The 18,161-nt window shown below is 34.1% G+C and overlaps 3 protein-coding genes and 1 long non-coding RNA gene across 4 annotated transcripts; 3 read left to right on the forward strand and 1 right to left on the reverse strand.

Annotated features, from left to right (window-relative positions):
• Positions 1 to 622: 622 nt before the first annotated feature.
• Positions 623 to 6,072, forward strand: LOC105966520 (Nucleic acid-binding, OB-fold-like protein). Its single transcript, XM_012991079.2, has 14 exons — positions 623 to 1,117; positions 1,872 to 2,703; positions 2,806 to 2,860; positions 2,973 to 3,096; positions 3,173 to 3,271; positions 3,373 to 3,669; positions 3,752 to 3,859; positions 3,962 to 4,033; positions 4,120 to 4,206; positions 4,316 to 4,387; positions 4,477 to 4,566; positions 5,069 to 5,176; positions 5,599 to 5,667; positions 5,803 to 6,072. Exons 1-14 carry the CDS (start codon positions 851 to 853, stop codon positions 5,878 to 5,880), a joined length of 2,358 nt encoding a protein of 785 aa, XP_012846533.2. The 5' UTR covers positions 623 to 850; the 3' UTR covers positions 5,881 to 6,072.
• Positions 6,073 to 6,081: 9 nt separating this feature from the next.
• On the reverse strand, positions 6,082 to 6,691 carry LOC105966521 (uncharacterized). Its single transcript, XR_016031177.1, has 3 exons — positions 6,620 to 6,691; positions 6,456 to 6,513; positions 6,082 to 6,369 (listed from the first exon to the last, which is right to left on the reverse strand). It is a non-coding gene; the product is annotated as an uncharacterized LOC105966521 (long non-coding RNA).
• A 1,643-nt stretch (positions 6,692 to 8,334) lies between these two features.
• On the forward strand, positions 8,335 to 9,390 carry LOC105966516 (uncharacterized). Its single transcript, XM_012991073.2, has one exon. The coding sequence runs from the start codon at positions 8,398 to 8,400 to the stop codon at positions 9,031 to 9,033; it is 636 nt and encodes a 211-aa protein (XP_012846527.2). The 5' UTR covers positions 8,335 to 8,397; the 3' UTR covers positions 9,034 to 9,390.
• Positions 9,391 to 11,290: 1,900 nt separating this feature from the next.
• On the forward strand, positions 11,291 to 15,790 carry LOC105966526 (putative DEAD-box ATP-dependent RNA helicase 48). The gene is made up of 10 exons (XM_012991085.2): positions 11,291 to 12,427; positions 12,546 to 12,652; positions 13,003 to 13,058; positions 13,150 to 13,374; positions 13,691 to 13,897; positions 13,970 to 14,056; positions 14,413 to 14,508; positions 14,609 to 14,824; positions 14,917 to 15,099; positions 15,385 to 15,790. Exons 1-10 carry the CDS (start codon positions 11,346 to 11,348, stop codon positions 15,613 to 15,615), a joined length of 2,490 nt encoding a protein of 829 aa, XP_012846539.2. The 5' UTR covers positions 11,291 to 11,345; the 3' UTR covers positions 15,616 to 15,790.
• The last annotated feature ends 2,371 nt before the right edge of the window (positions 15,791 to 18,161 follow it).

Below are 18,161 nucleotides of genomic sequence, written 5' to 3' on the forward strand. Positions count from 1 at the left end.
TTCATAAATGAAAATGGCCGAAGGAATTTTTTTTACACTCGACACTGCACAATTGACATAAATATATTGAAAAAATAAAATTATTATGATTCATTACATCAATGGTGTCAAATTTAGTGAAATTTTATAGATTATGTGTAATATTCTTTTTTATTTTTTTGTGCCAATTTTACTCCAGCTCCACGCTTTGAAACATGGTGATCATAAGACGTGTCTGTTGACTTGTAAATATCAGATTGTAGTGCATCAAAAACTTCATTTTTTCACAAAACGAGTAAAAATTGGAGAATATTTCTCATAATCTAAAATATTATGTTGAATTTGACCCATAAAAGCGGTGATCGTAATTTACCTGAAAAAAATATTGTTAAGAATTTGTAAAATAAGTTTCAAGTCATTTGATGCAATTCTTTTCCCATTGAAAATACCACTATTAAAAAACTGTCCTCATTAAATTATAAATACTCTAATACGGAACATTCTGAATGATTTATTATATTTTAAGGGCGCAAACTCCTATTAAAAAAACAAAAATTAAAGGTGCAAAGTGCTAAATAACTATAATCCAGGGTTCGAAGTGGAATTAAACCCTAATAAATTTATGAAAATTACCCAAAACTCTATTCACGTGCCAATCACGTGCCTACAGTTCTTGAGGATAATTGACAATCAAAAAAACATACAACTCCTCTGGTGTTGCTCTGCTCCATTCCCCTCAATTCTTCAAGAGTTGTCTGAAAAATTAAATTCACAGAGCCAACCCAAGAAATTGTTCTCAATTTTTATCCGATGAAATTTTGACTTAACTCTCTCTCTCTCTCTCTCTCTCTCTCTCTCTCTCTCAAAACAAATGGATAGTCTCACTCTAAGCACAACCGCCACCGCCACCGCCACCGCCACCGCCACCGCCAGCAGGCTCTCCTCCGTTCAATTATTTTCGCAACCCTTTCTCAATTCCAAGAACTCAAGAATTCAGACATTCCCTTATCCTTACAGAAAACCCAGAAAATTTTCGGTATCTGCATCGAAAGATGAGTCGAAACTCGACGAGTGGGATCAAATGGAGCTCAAATTTGGAAGGATGATTGGCGAAGACCCCAAACTCACCTTAACAAAGGTCCCAATTTTTTCTTTATTTTTTTTTTAATTTTGCTTATAATGTTGAAATTTCGGAATTGGGATTAAAAAGATTGATTTTTTTTTTTTTATTTTGCTCTACAATGTTGAAATTTTGGAATTGGGATTAAAAAGATTGATTTTTTTACTTATTTTTTATTTTTTTTAAATTTATTTTTTAATTTTATTTTAGTGATGAAGAGTATGTGAAAGGAGATTGTTTTGAAAGTTGAAAGGAGATTGATTAAAAAGATTGATTTTTTTTTTTTGCTTTATAATGTTGAAATTTTGGAATTGGGATTAAAAAGATTGACTTTTTTATTTTATTCTATTTTTTTTAAATTTATTTTAGTGATGAAGAGTATGTGAAAGGAGGTTGTTTTGAAAGTTGAAATGGTTATGATAATCTCTGAGTTTATTACATTTGTAGTATTGTGTAGTGTATACATTGCATTTGGTGCTGCTTGTTTAGGCAATAACCGATAGCTTTGAATTTGTCATGATTTTGTGTTAATTACTTTTTCATGAAAGATTGAGTCAAAGTTTTCGACTGTTCGACATAATGTTTTTGTGGGTAGATTTCTAGAAAGGATAAATAAGCGTTGAAGTACATCATAAAGAATATAACAACGATCTTTTATAATGTTCTGCCCATTCGTTGAACTTTTGCTGCATTTTCTTGAAATTACAGTGTTCGTATAGGTTCTTTAATATAACACTTCTGTTCATTTTATATTTTTATATTTTTTTTTTAGATTATGGGTAAGAAGTTATATCCGGATATGTCTAATATGGAAATCGAGAAATTACTAGAAAAGAAGAAAGGCAACTGGATTCAAGAAATCGAGGAGGTCCCGTTTGACTTCGGTCCATCCGACAAAAAGAACCCGACGAAAGAATCCGTGCCGGGATTGAATTTAGTTCGACCCGTTCTAAAAAAAGGAAGCAAGTTCGAAGAATCTATTAAACCAGTCGAAGAAGATGCCAAAAAAAGTCCCACTCCACCAATTAATTTATCCGAAGAAACGAAGCCCGCAAAACCCTTGCAAGGACTGAATTTAGTTCGTCCGGTTCTGAACAAAGGAACGAAGTTTCAGACGATTAATAAACCGGTCGAAGAAACGGCTCGAAATTCTACCGCCCAATCGATAACAGATGCTGCGAAAGAGACTAAAACGAGCGTTCCGAATGTTATTCTACGAAAACCGAGTTTGTTTAACGACGATGATGATGGCAAATATTCGATGTTCGGAATGAAGCCGAACTTGACGTTGAAAATGGGGAAAGTGGCGAATAGAGAGAGGTTTAGTGATATGACGTTGTTGAAGAAGCCCGAGCCGAGGACGGTTAGCGAAGAAGAACCTAGTGATGGCAAAGATGTAATTAATGACGATGTCGGAAGTGGTGATAAGAGTCTAGAAAATGGCGCCACGCTTCTACAAAAACCGGAGTTGACGAAGAAGCTCGAGGGAAAAGAAGAGTTGACTAAGGAGCCTACTGTTGAGTCTAGCTTGAGTGATATTTCTACGTCGGATAATCTCGACCGATCGAAAGACGCTGGGGAAAATGAGTATGGATCGGGAATAGGTAAATTTGCTTAGTTTTGCAGTTAAAGACTCTGTTTTTATGGTACTATTGAATAATTAATACCGATTTTTTATTATTAAAATATGTTGGTTCTTTTTCAAGAATTACAGGCTCCTATGTCGTCTAAGGATACTGTACTTATAGGAAAACCGAAAAGGTAATGCGGCTCTCTCTCGCTCTCTCATTAAGACTCTCTCTCTCTCTCTCTCTCTCTCTCTCTCTCTCTCTCTCTCTCTCTCTCTCTCTGATTAAGATACTGTGTTATATAGATTAGAACGCACCGTTGATAAAGCAACAGATGAGAGAATAAGAGAGGAGGTGATCCCCATGAACCGTCGAAGCTTAGGGAACCCGTTAGAGCTCGAGAACTTCATTACTACATCACCGATTAAGGTATCTAATCAGATTTTTTATTTTTATTTTAATTCCTAGTAAACGTAATCCGATTGTTGACTTTTTTCTCGTTTAGGAGCATGAAGATGATGACTGGACTAGAGCTGAAGAACTCGTTAAGACGGGCGAAAGAGGCGATGTGGAATTGATCAGCTCGAGTAGTAGAGGATTTGTTGTGAGTAATAAATAACTTAAAAGAGTCGGTAATTTGCTGATTTAGTTAGCATTTTGACTTTTGCGATCAATTTTTTTTTTAATTCGGGGTTTTGTGTGCAGGTGTCGTTTGGCTCGTTGATTGGATTTATACCTTACCGGAATCTTGCCGCGAGGTGGAAGTTCTTGGCTTTCGAGTCTTGGTTGAGAAGGAAAGGCGTGGACCCCACGATTTATAGGCAAAACCTCGGTATAATCGGATATGAAGCTAATAGCACAACGGATGCATCGGAATCGATTTTGGATTCGGAAATCGGTAGTAAATTAGAAGGCTCGATAACTTCGGATATGAAACTTGAGGAACTTCTCATGATTTACGATCAGGAGAAACTCAAATTCTTGGCATCTTTTGTTGGTCAGGTTTGGATAATCGGACTTTGAAGTTAAAAAAAAAAGGAAATTATTTTAATTATTTTAATTTTTTAATTTTTTTTGCTTGCAGAAAATTAGAGTGGGGGCGACATTGGCCGACAGAAATTCTCGGAGGCTAATATTTACGATAAAACCGAAAGAGAAGGAAGAATTGGTTGGAAAAAAACGAAGCCTCATGGTAAATGTTATGTCATAGTTAGCTAATTTCAAATTTAAAATGTGATATTTTCCGGAACCCTAATTTCAAAAATTTATATCCCTTTACGGCTTTTTATTACAGGCGCGATTGAGTGTCGGAGATATAGTCAAGTGCTGCATTACAAAGATCACGTATTTCGGTGTCTTTGTCGAGGTAAATCACATTTTTTTTCGACACTTATAAATAGGGTTGTAAATATAAATATTTAATTTTGAAAAAAAGAAAAAATTGGAATTTAGGTTGAAGGAGTACCTGCACTAATTCACCAAACAGAAGTTTCGTGGGATGCCACATTGGATCCAGCATCGTATTTCAAAGTCGGCCAGGTATTTATAATTTACAATTTTAATTTCTATTTCGAAATTTATAATGCTCGTGTTTTATATCCTAAGAAGCATCATTTTATTTATTTATTTATTTTTATTTTTTTGGCAGATTGTTGAGGCAAAAGTTCACCAATTGGATTTTTCGCTGGAACGGATATTTTTGTCTTTGAAGGAAATAACGGTAACTATATATTTCTTTTCAGGTTGTAAATGAGATTACGGTATTCATGAAGGGGCTTATAATAAATAATAAGAATATTGTTATTGCAGCCAGATCCTCTGATAGAGGCATTGGAGGCTGTGGTTGGTGATTATGAATCCTTGGATAGTCAACTCGAAACAGCTCAGCCGGATACTGAGGTTATATTTAAATATATATAAAATTATAAATATATACATTACATGCATTTTTTCGTACTTCCATGTGAAATTAGCATTTTCGGAAAAATTCAATTTTTTTTCCCGAAGTAAAAAACAGATTCGAACTCCATTCCAGAAAAAACGAAAATCGGAAAAGTTGAAAATTTTAGAGTGAATCTTTTTTCCAAAGTTGGAAATTTTTGGATCGAAATTGGCGGAATTTGGAAATTTAATTTTAATTTCTACCCCTAATCTAAACAAATATTAATATATTAGTAATTTTAATTTTAAGATACTTTTGCAAGTATGTCATAAATTAAAACCGGATTGGAAATCAGAATTCATATATAATTCCGATTCCGATCCAAAAAAAAAAAAAACCAAAATATTTCCGAATGAATTTCTTTTACTCCAAGTCCGAATATTTAGTGAGGTTTCAAAATTCCATTTAATTTAAAATCTCGACAATTTTTAGCTATAACTTTTTTTTTCTTCGTTCCAGTGGGATGACGTGGAATCGCTAATCAAAGAATTAGAGATGTACGAAGGAATCCAATCCGTGTCGAAAGGTCGCTATTTTTTGAGCCCCGGTTTGGCGCCAACCTTTCAGGTGAAGTCAATAAAAAAACTGAAGTATAATTAGCTATCTCATTAAACGTAGGGCAAATTACGGCCACCCCTGAGTTATGGTCAAATTACAAAAAAAAACCCTCATGTTTGAGTAATTACAAAAATACCCCTCCAGAGGTAAATTTAGGGATGTTAAATCGGTAAAACCGAACCAAAATTTCAGTACGCCAACATTTCATACCGTTTACCAAACTGAATATACGATTTGGTTCGGTAAATAACCGAATTAAATAAATTTTATGTAAAAATATTTAAAAGGAGGGGTGGTTTAATTACCCAAACAAGAGGGGTTTTTTCATAATTTGGCCATATCTCAAGGGGGTGGCCGTAATTTTCCCTTAAAAGTATAAAAAGAAATTAATAATTCCGTCCATCTTTGAAATCGATGGTCTATTATTGTAGGTTTATATGGCATCTATGTTCGAGAATCAGTACAAACTCCTCGCCCGAGCTGGAAATAGAGTACAAGAGGTTACAACTCACTCCAATTTAATTTAATTTTTTTTTTTTCGTTTTCTTTCGATATATAATTAGATGAAAGAACACAAATCGAGAAATAATTCGGAAAAAATATGTAACTAATATTTCGTATTATAACTTGCGCAGGTAATTGTGCAAACTTCGTCACTAAGCAAAGACGAGCTGAAATCTGCTATAATGACCTGCACCAACAGGGTGGGGTGATAAAAATATCCGGTGTAGCTGAAATTAGCTTCGTAAATTCTCGATTGTTTTTTTTCTTTTTACAATTTTTAAGTTAAGAAATCGTACGTTCGTCTTTTTACGAGAATTTATATTTAGTTCGTTAGCACAAGTTGTAAAGTTCTCTCTTATGGTAAAAATGTATCTTATGTTTATGGAAAATGAAAAACGTGCGTGCAAACATGAGGGACCAAAACTATTAATAATAATTATTACTTATTTATTTTTTATTACAATATTTTTATTTATAAAATTGGAATTGAACCCAAAACTATTAATTAATGAAGAGATGGTGGTGATGATGCTATCATGCACCAATGCTCACAATAGCAAAACTTAGCATCAACTCCTGGAAATTCATCACAGTGTGCCCATGGATTAAGAGTACCAAAGTAATCAATGCACCATGATTTACACTGTTGTTCGGTGCACGTTAGTCCGCATACGCCTAATATACTTACACATGTATACCTGTATTTTTTATATATATATTTTTAATTAAAAAAAATATAAATTAACAGAAGAAATCGAGAGAAAAACGAAAAACAAATGTATACCTCGGAGGAGGCCGTTCGGTATCTTTTATCGTCTGCATCACTTTATTTTCTAGCAAATCTATAATTCATATAAGTGTGTATTTTTTGTGTGAATAAATTAAATATTAAATATTAAATATTTACCCCGATTTATTTCATTTGAAGTTGTAGCATAACCCTCTTACCGTTTAAGGATGTTCGTGTTTTCTGAGCAATCGGAGGATTACGAGACCTACCGTTTATCATTCGTATGCTTCCAATATCTGTAAATTAAATAATTTAACTCAATGGATATGATTGGAATTAGAATAAAAATCACACGAAAAACTACTAAAAGTAATTCAATTTCTTTTATCACCTTTAGTAATTATATATAAGCTAATTAAATATAATATATTATTATTTTTAAATAACTAATCAATTTGTGGAAAATGTTTACCAGGTGCAAAGATGATGAAGGCTATGAAAATCAAGAAACTCAAGGATTGTGTCGCCATGCTATTGTTGTAAGTTGATGTAAATGTGCATTACTCCAACTCTTTTTTTTATAGTTGATTTAAGCATTCTTTTTTATTTTATTTTTGTTTTGAATATTTTGATAATTTATTTAAATTTTGCTAATATTATTATGTGTGAAGTGTAAGTGGTCATGTACACATTAATTCATGCACAATGCTAGTTTTTTTTTTTTTTTCTTTTTGAATAAATTACAACAACCTCCCTGTAATAAAGTTCATTTACGAAAAAACCCATCATATTTGAAAAATTACATCCAGACCCCTATACTTTGTAAAATTTCTTACATTCACCCCTACAAAAGGGTGTTAATGTAAGAAATTTACGAATTTCAAGATGGTGGATGTAATTATGGAAAAATTAGGGGTTTTTTCATAAATAGACGGCGGTTGTAATTAACTTTTTTTTTTCTTCAATTTATTAGCGTAATATGACTTGGATTTCATTGATCTAACATTAATTGTAACTAGCAATTCTTTCCGTGCGATTCACAAGGTAACATAGCAAAAAGGAAGAAAATTTAAATATATGATAATTAATTGTATTGAAAAAATATATTACACAATATTGAAATAATTAGTCATGAAATTTAAATTACTAAAATAATTAAAAAAATTGAATTAGGATGGGGGAAATAATAAAAAAAATCATATTAGTGTGTAAGCTAGAGATATTTTGATTTACTCTTCCGATAATTAAATTAAAATAAAAAAATTCCACATCAAGTGTATAAAAAAGAGAGATTTCAAAGAAATTACATAAGAAAAAAAACAAAAGACTATTCGAGAGGATTAGGATTTTGCTAGCCGATTTACAAATCTAATTTGTTATGAAAGTCAAAAAATGCTAAAAAATGGGAAATGAAATAATAATAAAATAATAATTTATTTTAAAAAATTACAAATATACCATTAGATTTTCTTAAGTTATGCTAATAATAATTTATTTAAAAAATTACAAATATACATTTCTTTCATTCTTTCTTTTATATATGATGAATTTACTTTACTTGTTTTGTGTTAGCTAGCTTAAAATATGAAAAAGCAAAAGACTAAATTTACTAGTTAATTCAAATGGTAAAACATAATCTAAATTGCTCTATTCATATTTATATACATTTTGTTTACCAAAAAAAAAAAGTATAAAAGAGAATAAATGAACACAAATTACTTTCCAAACCCTAATAGTAGACCACTAAACCACAAAATCCAACGGTCAAGTTCACACGACTATCACGATTCACGATTCTTTGAAAGAAAAGTGGACCCCACCAAAACCAACATCATCTTAATCGTTGAAATTAGGCGGGAAAATTCACAAAATCAACGGTCCAGATCGAGACTCAACACCCTAGAAAGCTGCTATCTTTTCAATCCTATATAGCAGCAGATTTGCACAAGCAGAAGAAGAAAAAAGGAGCCATTTTTCTCTGTTTCATCTCCAAAAAATGGCACCAAAAAGGCCACCAACAAACGCCGGCGACTCTTCGGCCGCCGCCACCGCCGGCGACAGTGGCAGAGTTACCCGGAGCTCCACCCGCCTAGCCACCGCCGTCACTCCGCCTGCTGAAGACCCTGCAGCACCAAACAAAAAGAAGGCCAAAACCACCACCACCACCTCCGCCGCCGCCGCCGCCCCGCCTGCTGAAGACCCTGCATCACCAAAGAAAAAAAAGGCCAAAACCACCACCACCACCACCACCGCCGCCGTAGCTCCGCCTGCTGAAGACCCAGCAGCACAAAAGAAACGGAAGGCCAAAACCACCACCACCTCCGCCGTCGCCGAGAAACCCCAGCCGCCCGCGGCGGATCTCGGTGGTTCCAAGAAAATCATCATCGAACACTGCAAACAATGCAACGCATTCAAGACAAGGGCTATTCAGGTAAAAACTGCGGTGGAGGAGGGTATTCCGGGAATCGAAGTTTCGCTGAACCCCGAAAAACCGAGGAGGGGCTGCTTTGAAATCCGCGAAGAAGGCGGCGAGGTTTTCATCAGCCTGCTCGATATGAAGAGGCCCTTTCCCCCATTGAAGAAACTCGACATGGACGAGGTCATTTCTGACATTCTTGAAAAGATTCGATGATCCTAAGGTTGTCCGAACCCCATTGTTTTCTTTCGTTAATTTTATTTCTATTTTTGTTGTAGTAAAAACACTATGGTGTATGTATGCTTTGGTTTGCATTTGTATGTTCTGTTTTCGTGTAGTGCCTGCATCTTTAATCTTGGATCGAGTAATTTGATTTTCAATGGCAAAGGTAATTTTCCGCTACTCGTCTCGCGCGTTTCGATTCTTCAAATTGTGATAAATTTTGAAGAATTCTTTAGCATTCACTTTTGCTATGTGTTGGCTCGTGTGTGTGTACAGAATGCACTATAAGGCTATAAGATATGCGTATTTCTTACCAGCAATTTGATTTCAATGGCGAAGGTAACTTTCCCCTACTCGTCTCATTTCGATTCTCCAAATTGCGATAAATTTTAGCATTTGCTTTTTTGCTATGTGTTGGTGCGTGTGTGTACTGAATACACTATAAGGCTAAATACGCGTATTTCTTACAGGCAATTTGATTTTAGTACGAATTGTAATGTGGGTTCTTCGGTCCTATAAGTTCTGTAAGTGTGGTATTAGAACCAACGTCAGGTATAGGCGAACCACAATCGAATGTCGGTTGTATGCTAAATGCAGTATAAAACTAGAGTTTTGCATCTTTTTATATCCCAAATTAGATTTAGAATCAAATGGTAGCGCTCGAGTCATCCAAATTAACTTTTCGATTCCTATTCGAAACCCCCCCCCCCCCCCCCCTAAATTTAAAAAAAAATTCATTATTGTGTAATCGTTGCGAACAACTTGTTATAATAGGAAAGCCGAAAGCCTTATATTTGGAAATTGGTTATATTCATCAAGTATAGAATCGATGGTCGTTCTAGTAGACAGACATTAATTTGCTTGCTGCACAACTTCTTCCTAGGTAAAATGCAACAAATATAAAACTATTGTTGTACGTATTTTGCGTGTGATAATATTTTCGGAATGATGAAACTTCGATTCCATGGAAGAAGAGTCTAGAAGGTTCTCCTTCCATAAGCAAAGACGATCTTGTATACGAGGGCCAGCCCTTCGACCCCGGAGCTGAATTCTTGAAATCCGAGAGAAAGACGTCGACTTTTGCGTCTATATATTATTGTCGTTCCTTCATTTTTAATTTGGGTAAATTACACCCACACCCCTGAGGTAAGCTTAAATAACTGTAAGGTCCCTATGGTATCGATAATTACACTCACCCCCCTGAAACATAGTTATAAACTGTAATGGGATAATGCATTGGATACGTTATTACGATAGAGTTCTAACGGACTATTGATTTCAGGAAGTGGTGGAGACGACAAAGAGTTATGGGTGATTTAAGTAATATTTCGGGAGGCATGTCACCTCATTACTCCTCATAACTCTATGTTATCTCCCCCACTAGCTAAAAGTAATAGTCCATTAGAACCCTATTGGATTAATCTATCCAATGCATTATCCCGTTAGAGTTTCTAACTACGTTTCAGGGAGGTGATTGTAATTATCGATACTATAGAGACCTTACATTTATTTAAGAATACCTCGGGGGTGTTGGTGTAATTTACCCTTTTAATTTTTGTCGTTGCAGATTATGCGTTGTCGTTACCCTCGATTTGCATCTAGACACACACACACACACGCAACAGAAAGTAAATTGTTTGGGGAAGAAAATGATTAGAAGAGGCAGTTGCTTCTGCTCTGCTTGTATGAAACAATGTCCTGGCAAGATTTGATGATTTGCAATTGAACTTTTCCATTTTTTTTTTATTTTTTTTAATTTTAATAAAATAATTTGCAAAATTTATGTTTGGTTGCAATTTCAAATTAAAGCGCAAATCACGGCAACCTTTCCAATGTAAGGTCAAATTATTTTGAGTAATTACAGTTACCCTCAACTGTGAATTTTCTTATGTGTTCATCTTTATGGTGTTATATTCAACAGAATCTTCCAGATTCCGTAGAATATTCTCTAGTTTGTACTCGTTTTCTGCAAAAACACAATTTATGATGCACCACAATCTGATATTTACAAGCCAACATACACATCATAGGGGTAAAACATGTAAAAACTGGAGAATGTTCCACATAATCTAGAAGATTCCACTAAATTTGACACCGTAAGGGTGGACGTGTAAGAAAATTCACAGTTGAGAAGGGTGGTCGTAATTGCCCAAACACAAGGGATTTTTTTGTAATTTAATCTTAATTTAGGGGTTGACCGTAATTTCCCAAAAACTAAATTAGTACGAAAATGATTGCTTCAACCTGTTCCTCCTCCTTAAACCCTAAACCCTCACAAAACCCTTTCCCCAAATTCTCCCCCAAAAATGCGCTTCTCCGCCATTTTCCTCCACAATCCGTCGAAGAACCTCCACAATAGGCTCACCTTCCTCCGCCGCATGGGCGGCGGGGCTCGAACCTTCCCCGGAGGTCTCAACAAGTGGCAATGGAAACGCATGCACGAGAAAAAAGCCAGAGAGAAAGAGAAGTACCTCCTCGATCAAGAGAAACAAATCTATCAGGCCCGGGTCAGGTCAGATATTCGGGCCAAACTCGTCTCTTCCGAAAGCCCCATTTCCGAATCGGAAAAGCCCGATCCAAACCCGCCGAATTACGGCCCGTTAACTCCCCAACAACATATCAAGTCACTCGCTGATCGGTTCATGAAGGCAGGAGCCGAGGATTTGTGGAACGAACACGATGGACCGTCGTTAGGGTTTCCGGAAAACAAGCCTGGGAGAAGTCAATTTATCGGTGAGCCTGTTGATTTGCAGAAATTAATTGCTGAGAAATCGAATAATAATGGAGGCAATAACATCGAAAATAGCCGATTTTCGAGGAATGTGATTAGTAATGCGGCTAAACCAAGGCATTTTTCTACTTGTAGTAATTTGATGGGTGATTTTGGCAATGGGTATTTAAGAAGGATGAGTACAGGGTTTAATTTAGCTGGGAGTGTAAGTAGTATGTCGAATTTGAATCGTTACTACTCTGTGGAAGCTGCGAGTAAAACGGGTGATAAAAGATCGATTTTTTCAAGGAATGGTCGAAATTCAATGGCTGTTAATAGCTCGGATACAAAGGTGAAATCTGGTGGTGGAAAGAGGGCGGAGTGGCCGAGGTTTCGTAGGGGTAAAATGGGTTCGTCAGATGATGACAGCGATGATTTCGATGACGATGATGATGAGGAAGAATCACAGAGTAGCAAAAAGATTACGGGTAGTAGTGCAGCTTTAGGAAAGTACGATACTAAGATCAAGAAAAGGGTGCCGTTGAAATTCTTGGAAGACGAGGAGGATTTATCTCAGCGAGTTGAGGCAATTCGGAAGGAGGTTATTCAGAGGAAAACCGTGCAGGAGGATGGTAAAGGAAAAGACGAAGAGGAGGAATCGATTCTCAGTACCAAAAGGTCTGTGGGGTTTCGTTTATGAAATGTACTAATCTCTGGTTTTTTTTTTTTTTTTTTTTTTTTTTTATATCAAGTCCATAAATTTTAATTTAGTTTGAATTGGTTGGTCTTTTTGCAGGTTTGATGAGGTTGACGTGTCGCCATTGACAGTTCGTGCGCTAACTGACGCTGGTTATGTGCAAATGACCATGGTGCAAGAGGCGACACTTACCGCATGCCTTGAAGGTTCGTAATTACATTTATAGCCTCTCTTCTTTTTTTTCTGTATGCCTCATGAATTTTATTTCATGAGAAAATCGCGTACTTTAAATGGATTTGATTGGATCAGAGAATTGTATATTCTGAATGAATTTTGATTTCGGAGGATATTGTATTTAGTGTACACTGATTTGTTTGCTTAAAATATATGTTCATTTGATTGTCATGATTTACTTTGTACTAACTGAAGTACAAAGTAGTACCTTCAAGTAAACAATTTATGCATATAAAGCCTATCTATTTAGTCGGTTTTTTGGCATATAGTTTCCTATTTTCCTAATGCTCAGATTTCTCGACTATTTTTTTTAAATTATCAGGGAAGGATGCTTTAGTGAAAGCTAGGGCTGGTACAGGCAAAAGTATTGCATTTTTGGTATATCTCTCGACACTTTTAAATTTCTATACATCTTTTTTTTTCTTTTTCTTTTTTTAATTTTGATTATTATTGTGCTAAACACAAACAGCTTCCTGCTATTGAAACAGTTGTGAAGGCATCAAGTCTCGGGAAAGTTCACCGGGTCCCACCGATATACGTTCTTATACTATGCCCGACTAGGGAACTTGCCAGTCAAATTTCCGCAGAAGCAAATGTGCTCCTAAAGCACCACGATGGCATAGGTGTGCAAACGTTAACCGGAGGGACTCGATTTAAAGTTGATCAAAGACGCCTTGAATCCGAGCCATGTCAGGTAGGAGTTTATTGCATTTAGTACCCCTGTATTTATAAAAAATTGCTAACAAGTCCTTGTGTTATTAAAATTAGCAAAGGCTCCCCTATTAGAATCCTTGAACCCCCTAAATGGTGAGTTTTGAGGGGGTAGTTTCCTAAAATAAACTGCATTATAACTATAAGGCGGGTTTTGCTAATATTAATAACACGTTGCACATCGATTTTTTTTGAACAATTAGAGTAAACACAAAACGGGGGCCAAACATTGCCGTGGATCGCACTTATTAGTTATGACTTATCACATATTTTATACTGATGATTTGTGATGTTTTCAGATACTCGTTGCAACTCCCGGTAGATTATTGGACCACATCGAAAACAAATCTGGAATCTCAGCACGCTTGATGGGATTGCAAATGCTTATACTCGACGAAGCAGATCACTTGCTAGACCTCGGTTTTCGAAAAGATATGGAGAAAATCGTAGACTGTTTGCCCCGTAAGAGGCAATCTTTACTCTTTTCTGCTACACTTCCCAAAGAGGTTCGATATTTTCCTAATTTCCTTGTTGAATAAATCGAATTACCATTTTAACTCCATAAAATACAATTTCAGGTCCGACGAATATCTCAACTTGTTCTGAAAAGGGAACATGCGTATATAGATACAGTTGGACTTGGGTGTTTGGAAACTCATGCCAAGGTACCCTTTATTTATTATTAGAGTTTATTGTATTCAGCACCCCTGTGTTATATCGAATTGCTAAAAAACTCCCCATGTTATTAATATTAGCAAACAACCCCCTATGATTCAATTTTCTCTAGCAAACTATCTCCTTAAAAATCACCATTTAGGAGGGAGTTGTATTCTAAAAAAATGCATCATAGGGTGTGTTTGCTAATAATAATAACACGGGGAGTTTTTAGCAATTCGATATAACACAGGGCCTAGGGGTACTAAATGCAATAAACTTTTTATTTATTATTAATATTATAATTATTTTTGTTGGGCAAGTTATCAGCGAGTGCAAGAGTAATGATATTTTATATGTCAAGCAGGTTAAGCAATTTTACCTTATTGCCCCTCACGATCAGCATTTTCAAATAGTATACCATTTGTTGAAGAGACATTTATCCGAGGAGCTCGAGTACAAGGTTAAGTTGATGTAGCTTTTGTAATTACAAACAATTTTGTATGCACAGCATTTTTTCTTTGTTACTAATTTTTTTGTTTTTATATTTTTCAACTTCTCAGGTTATTGTTTTCTGTGCAACGACGATGATGACATCACTCATGTATTCACTTTTCCATGAAATGAAACTAAACGTTCGAGAAATCCATTCCAAAAAATCTCCACTCTACCGTACGAAAATTTACGAGGAATTTAAAGAATCCAAAAGATTGATTCTCATTACTTCCGATGTTTCTGCTCGTGGGTTGAACTATCCCGACGTCACATTAGTCATTCAGGTAAAAAAAAATGATACAATTAAATTTTTGTTTCAATTTTTACTAAATCGTTAAATAAATTTTAATTTTGCAAATCCGGCGTATATAATAAGGTGGGAATTCCATCGGATCGAGGCCAATATATTCATCGACTTGGAAGAACTGGGCGACAAGGCAAAGAAGGTGAAGGGTGTTTATTGCTTGCACAATTTGAAGAATATTTCCTAGACGAGATAAAGGATCTTCCTATCGAGAAATTCCCTTCGCTACATCTCGATCCCGACGTAAAAGTAAAGGTATGTTGTAGTAGGTCTCCTCGTTTTTTGGGTCGAATTATTTCACTTTTAAAAAATGCAACCTTCATGGTGGGGGAACCTCAATAAACACGTGGGCTTGGATAAAGAAAATAATATTTCCACAAAATCAATTTCGTTACAATTTTCTTTAGGAGCCAAAAGTACTCGAGATTTTCAAATTCTTTGTTTTCGTTTGGTTTTGCATTTTTTGTTTTCCTCATTTCAAAATTCATAAGCCAAACAGAGCCTTAATACAAAAAAAAAAAAAAAAAAAAAAAATTGCAGATGGAAAAGTCGATGGAGAAGATGGATTCTAGTGTGAAGGAAGCGGCTTATCATTCGTGGCTCGGTTATTATAACTCAATAAACGCAATTGGAAGAGACAAAACTACCCTCGTGGAGTTGGCTAACCAATTCTCGGCTTCGATTGGTTTGCAAAAGCCGCCTGCACTTTTTCGGAAAACTGCAATAAAGATGGGATTAAAAGGTATCCATGGCATTTCTATACGAAAATAGTAGCAGCAGCTTCTCCGTCGACTCTGTAAATATTGTTTGGAGGAATATTCGAATTAATGTTTGTAGTTCAAACCGAATTTTTATTTTATTTTATTATTATAATAAAAATGTATTTCAAGCGACTTATTTTGAAGCCCAATAATTAAGTATTACCAATAGAAGGATATTTATGCAATAGGTGTGCACTTTTTTAAAATTTTTATCTAGCTTTTAAAATCGTATTCGAGCTTGGTTTGATAAGCAATCGAGTCGAGATCAAAAGAGCTTTAATAGAGCCGAACACAAATCGAGCTCGAGTAGTTTGACTGTTTGTACATACTTTACCCTTTCTTTTTACTCGAGCTTGAGTCGAGTTTCATAGCTTATCGAGCGAAAATGTTGTTTATTATGTTAACAAACTGATCTCGAACGAGCTTTTACAGAATAACCTCAAATCGAATGTCGAGTAGCTTGGTTTGATTATCGGCCCTAGCCCACAATATAATGTATACAGATTCCTTTTTGTTATAATTTTCTTGCATGGAAACTAAATTATATCCTCTATCATATTTTAAATAGACTATTGGCACACAAATGTGTATGGATTCATTAGTTTAATACTTATTTCATATTATCCTATTCTTAATTGTTCAAAGAGTATTAATGGTGAACCCATTACTAAGAGGGGGCATTTTAGTCATTTTATTAGTTTTTTTTTTTTTTTTTTTAAATCCATAAGCACTAATTAAAATGGAAAAAAATATGTTATTTAAATTAATTCGTAGTACTATAGTACTTGCCAACCATATTCTTTGAATTAATTAGGTATATGATGAGTAGGGACAATGTCCAATCAGAATGAAGACTGACTTGAAATTTATAATAATCAATTAATAATTATTATTAATAATAATAATGATAATAATTCAGCATAATTAGGTGAAACTGTCCTATATGTCAAAATAATTTTATTAACAAATGACGTTGCTGCATGCTTTCCCACTCTTTTCCAACACATATATTAAAGATTAATTAATATACTTCTACAAAATTTATCATTAATCTTTAATTATTACAATTAATAAAATATTGGGTGTTAAGTTTTTTTCAACTATTTGACAAATTATTATTGTGTTAAAAACACCAAATTTTCTATTCCAACGTTGAATCATCCTGTTTTTCGATTAGATCTTGTTGACAATATATCATCCACGTTCGTTTCTCATATATTATCGTACGTTTGTACACAATCCTACGTATACATGTAAATGTATATAAAATATATATAGATTTACACACGTATATGATATGATAATATCTGGTGAAGTTAATCGAATGCCATTTTTCTAAATTTTGTTTTCAAAATAGGTTCGGATTCAAAGTGTAATCACACACACACACATATATATATTTATATATATATATATATATATATATATATATATATATATATATATATATATATATATATATATAACCAAAACACGGTATTAGTGAGGTGGAGGGAAGAAGACCATTTAAAGGCAAAATTTCAAATTTCTAATCAATGTCGTACCTCATCCAGTGGGAAAATCAGTGTAGGGTCAGAGGTGGTCACCCCCCACTTGAATTTTAATTGTTTTTACTATATATGTGTATATATATTATCTTTGTATCGTGCTCCTATAATTCTTAACAATCAGTTTTATATAAAAGAAAATTATTTTTAAATGAAGAAAATAAATAAAAATAATAAATGAGTCTAACACGTTGGAAAAACTTACGAATTGTAGCTTGCAACCAGGGGCGGCCAGTCCACTCTCAATTGAAAAATAATCCATTATATTATATATATATATATAGGGTAAATAGCACTTAACCCCCTTGTGGTTTGGACATTTTGCACATGACCCCCTTATGGTATGAATTTAGGCACTTAACTCCCTTGTGGTTTTGACATTTTGCACATGACCCCCTTATGGTATGAAATTAGCACATAACCCCTTTGAATAGAAAATTGGAAAATACTAAATTACCCCTATCAAGTCAAAAGTTCTTGTTTTAATTTAAAAATAATCATCTTATAAAATGAAAAGCTTAATGTATTTTTTTGTAAAATGAGAAATATAATATATGATTATTGTTTTTTTCTATTTTACCGCACATATATTTAAAAAAAAATTAATTTTCATTTCAACTTTAGAGAAATGTTTTTTTGTAGATTTTTCCAAAAGAATAAAAAAAATAAAGACTTTGTTTAAAAAAAATTAAAGTTCGATAAGAGCTATAATATAATATATTATATAGAAAATAGTAATATAATAATCATAATTAAGGATAATGTTAAAGATTTTCAAATTGATTTTTAAAATCGAATAAATTGTCAATCGTACAATAATTAGTATTTTATACCGTTTGTGATGTAAAAAAAAAAAAAAAACACAATAATATATTATATTTTTCATTTTACAAAAAAAGTACATTAAGCTTTTCATTTTATATATAGAATATTTATTTTTAAATTAAAACAAGAATTTTTGACTTGATGGGGATAATTTAGTCTTTTCCATTTTTCTATTCAAGGGGGT

This window comes from Erythranthe guttata, chromosome 1, assembly GCF_056151865.1.
Source record: "Erythranthe guttata isolate IM_541 chromosome 1, IM_541, whole genome shotgun sequence".
Taxonomy (NCBI): domain Eukaryota; kingdom Viridiplantae; phylum Streptophyta; class Magnoliopsida; order Lamiales; family Phrymaceae; genus Erythranthe; species Erythranthe guttata.

Excerpts from the sequence above, each read along its gene's own strand:
- LOC105966520 (XM_012991079.2), top strand. The coding sequence starts at position 851 with ATGGATAGTCTCACTCTAAGCACAACCGCCACCGCCACCGCCACCGCC. Across the intron at positions 3,097-3,172 it reads TTACTACATCACCGATTAAG|GAGCATGAAGATGATGACTG; the intron begins GTATCTAATCAG and ends TTTCTCGTTTAG. Across the intron at positions 4,567-5,068 it reads CAGCTCAGCCGGATACTGAG|TGGGATGACGTGGAATCGCT; the intron begins GTTATATTTAAA and ends TCTTCGTTCCAG.
- LOC105966526 (XM_012991085.2), top strand. The coding sequence starts at position 11,346 with ATGCGCTTCTCCGCCATTTTCCTCCACAATCCGTCGAAGAACCTCCAC. Across the intron at positions 12,653-13,002 it reads ACTTACCGCATGCCTTGAAG|GGAAGGATGCTTTAGTGAAA; the intron begins GTTCGTAATTAC and ends TTAAATTATCAG. Across the intron at positions 14,057-14,412 it reads GTTTGGAAACTCATGCCAAG|GTTAAGCAATTTTACCTTAT; the intron begins GTACCCTTTATT and ends TATGTCAAGCAG.
- LOC105966516 (XM_012991073.2), top strand. The coding sequence starts at position 8,398 with ATGGCACCAAAAAGGCCACCAACAAACGCCGGCGACTCTTCGGCCGCC.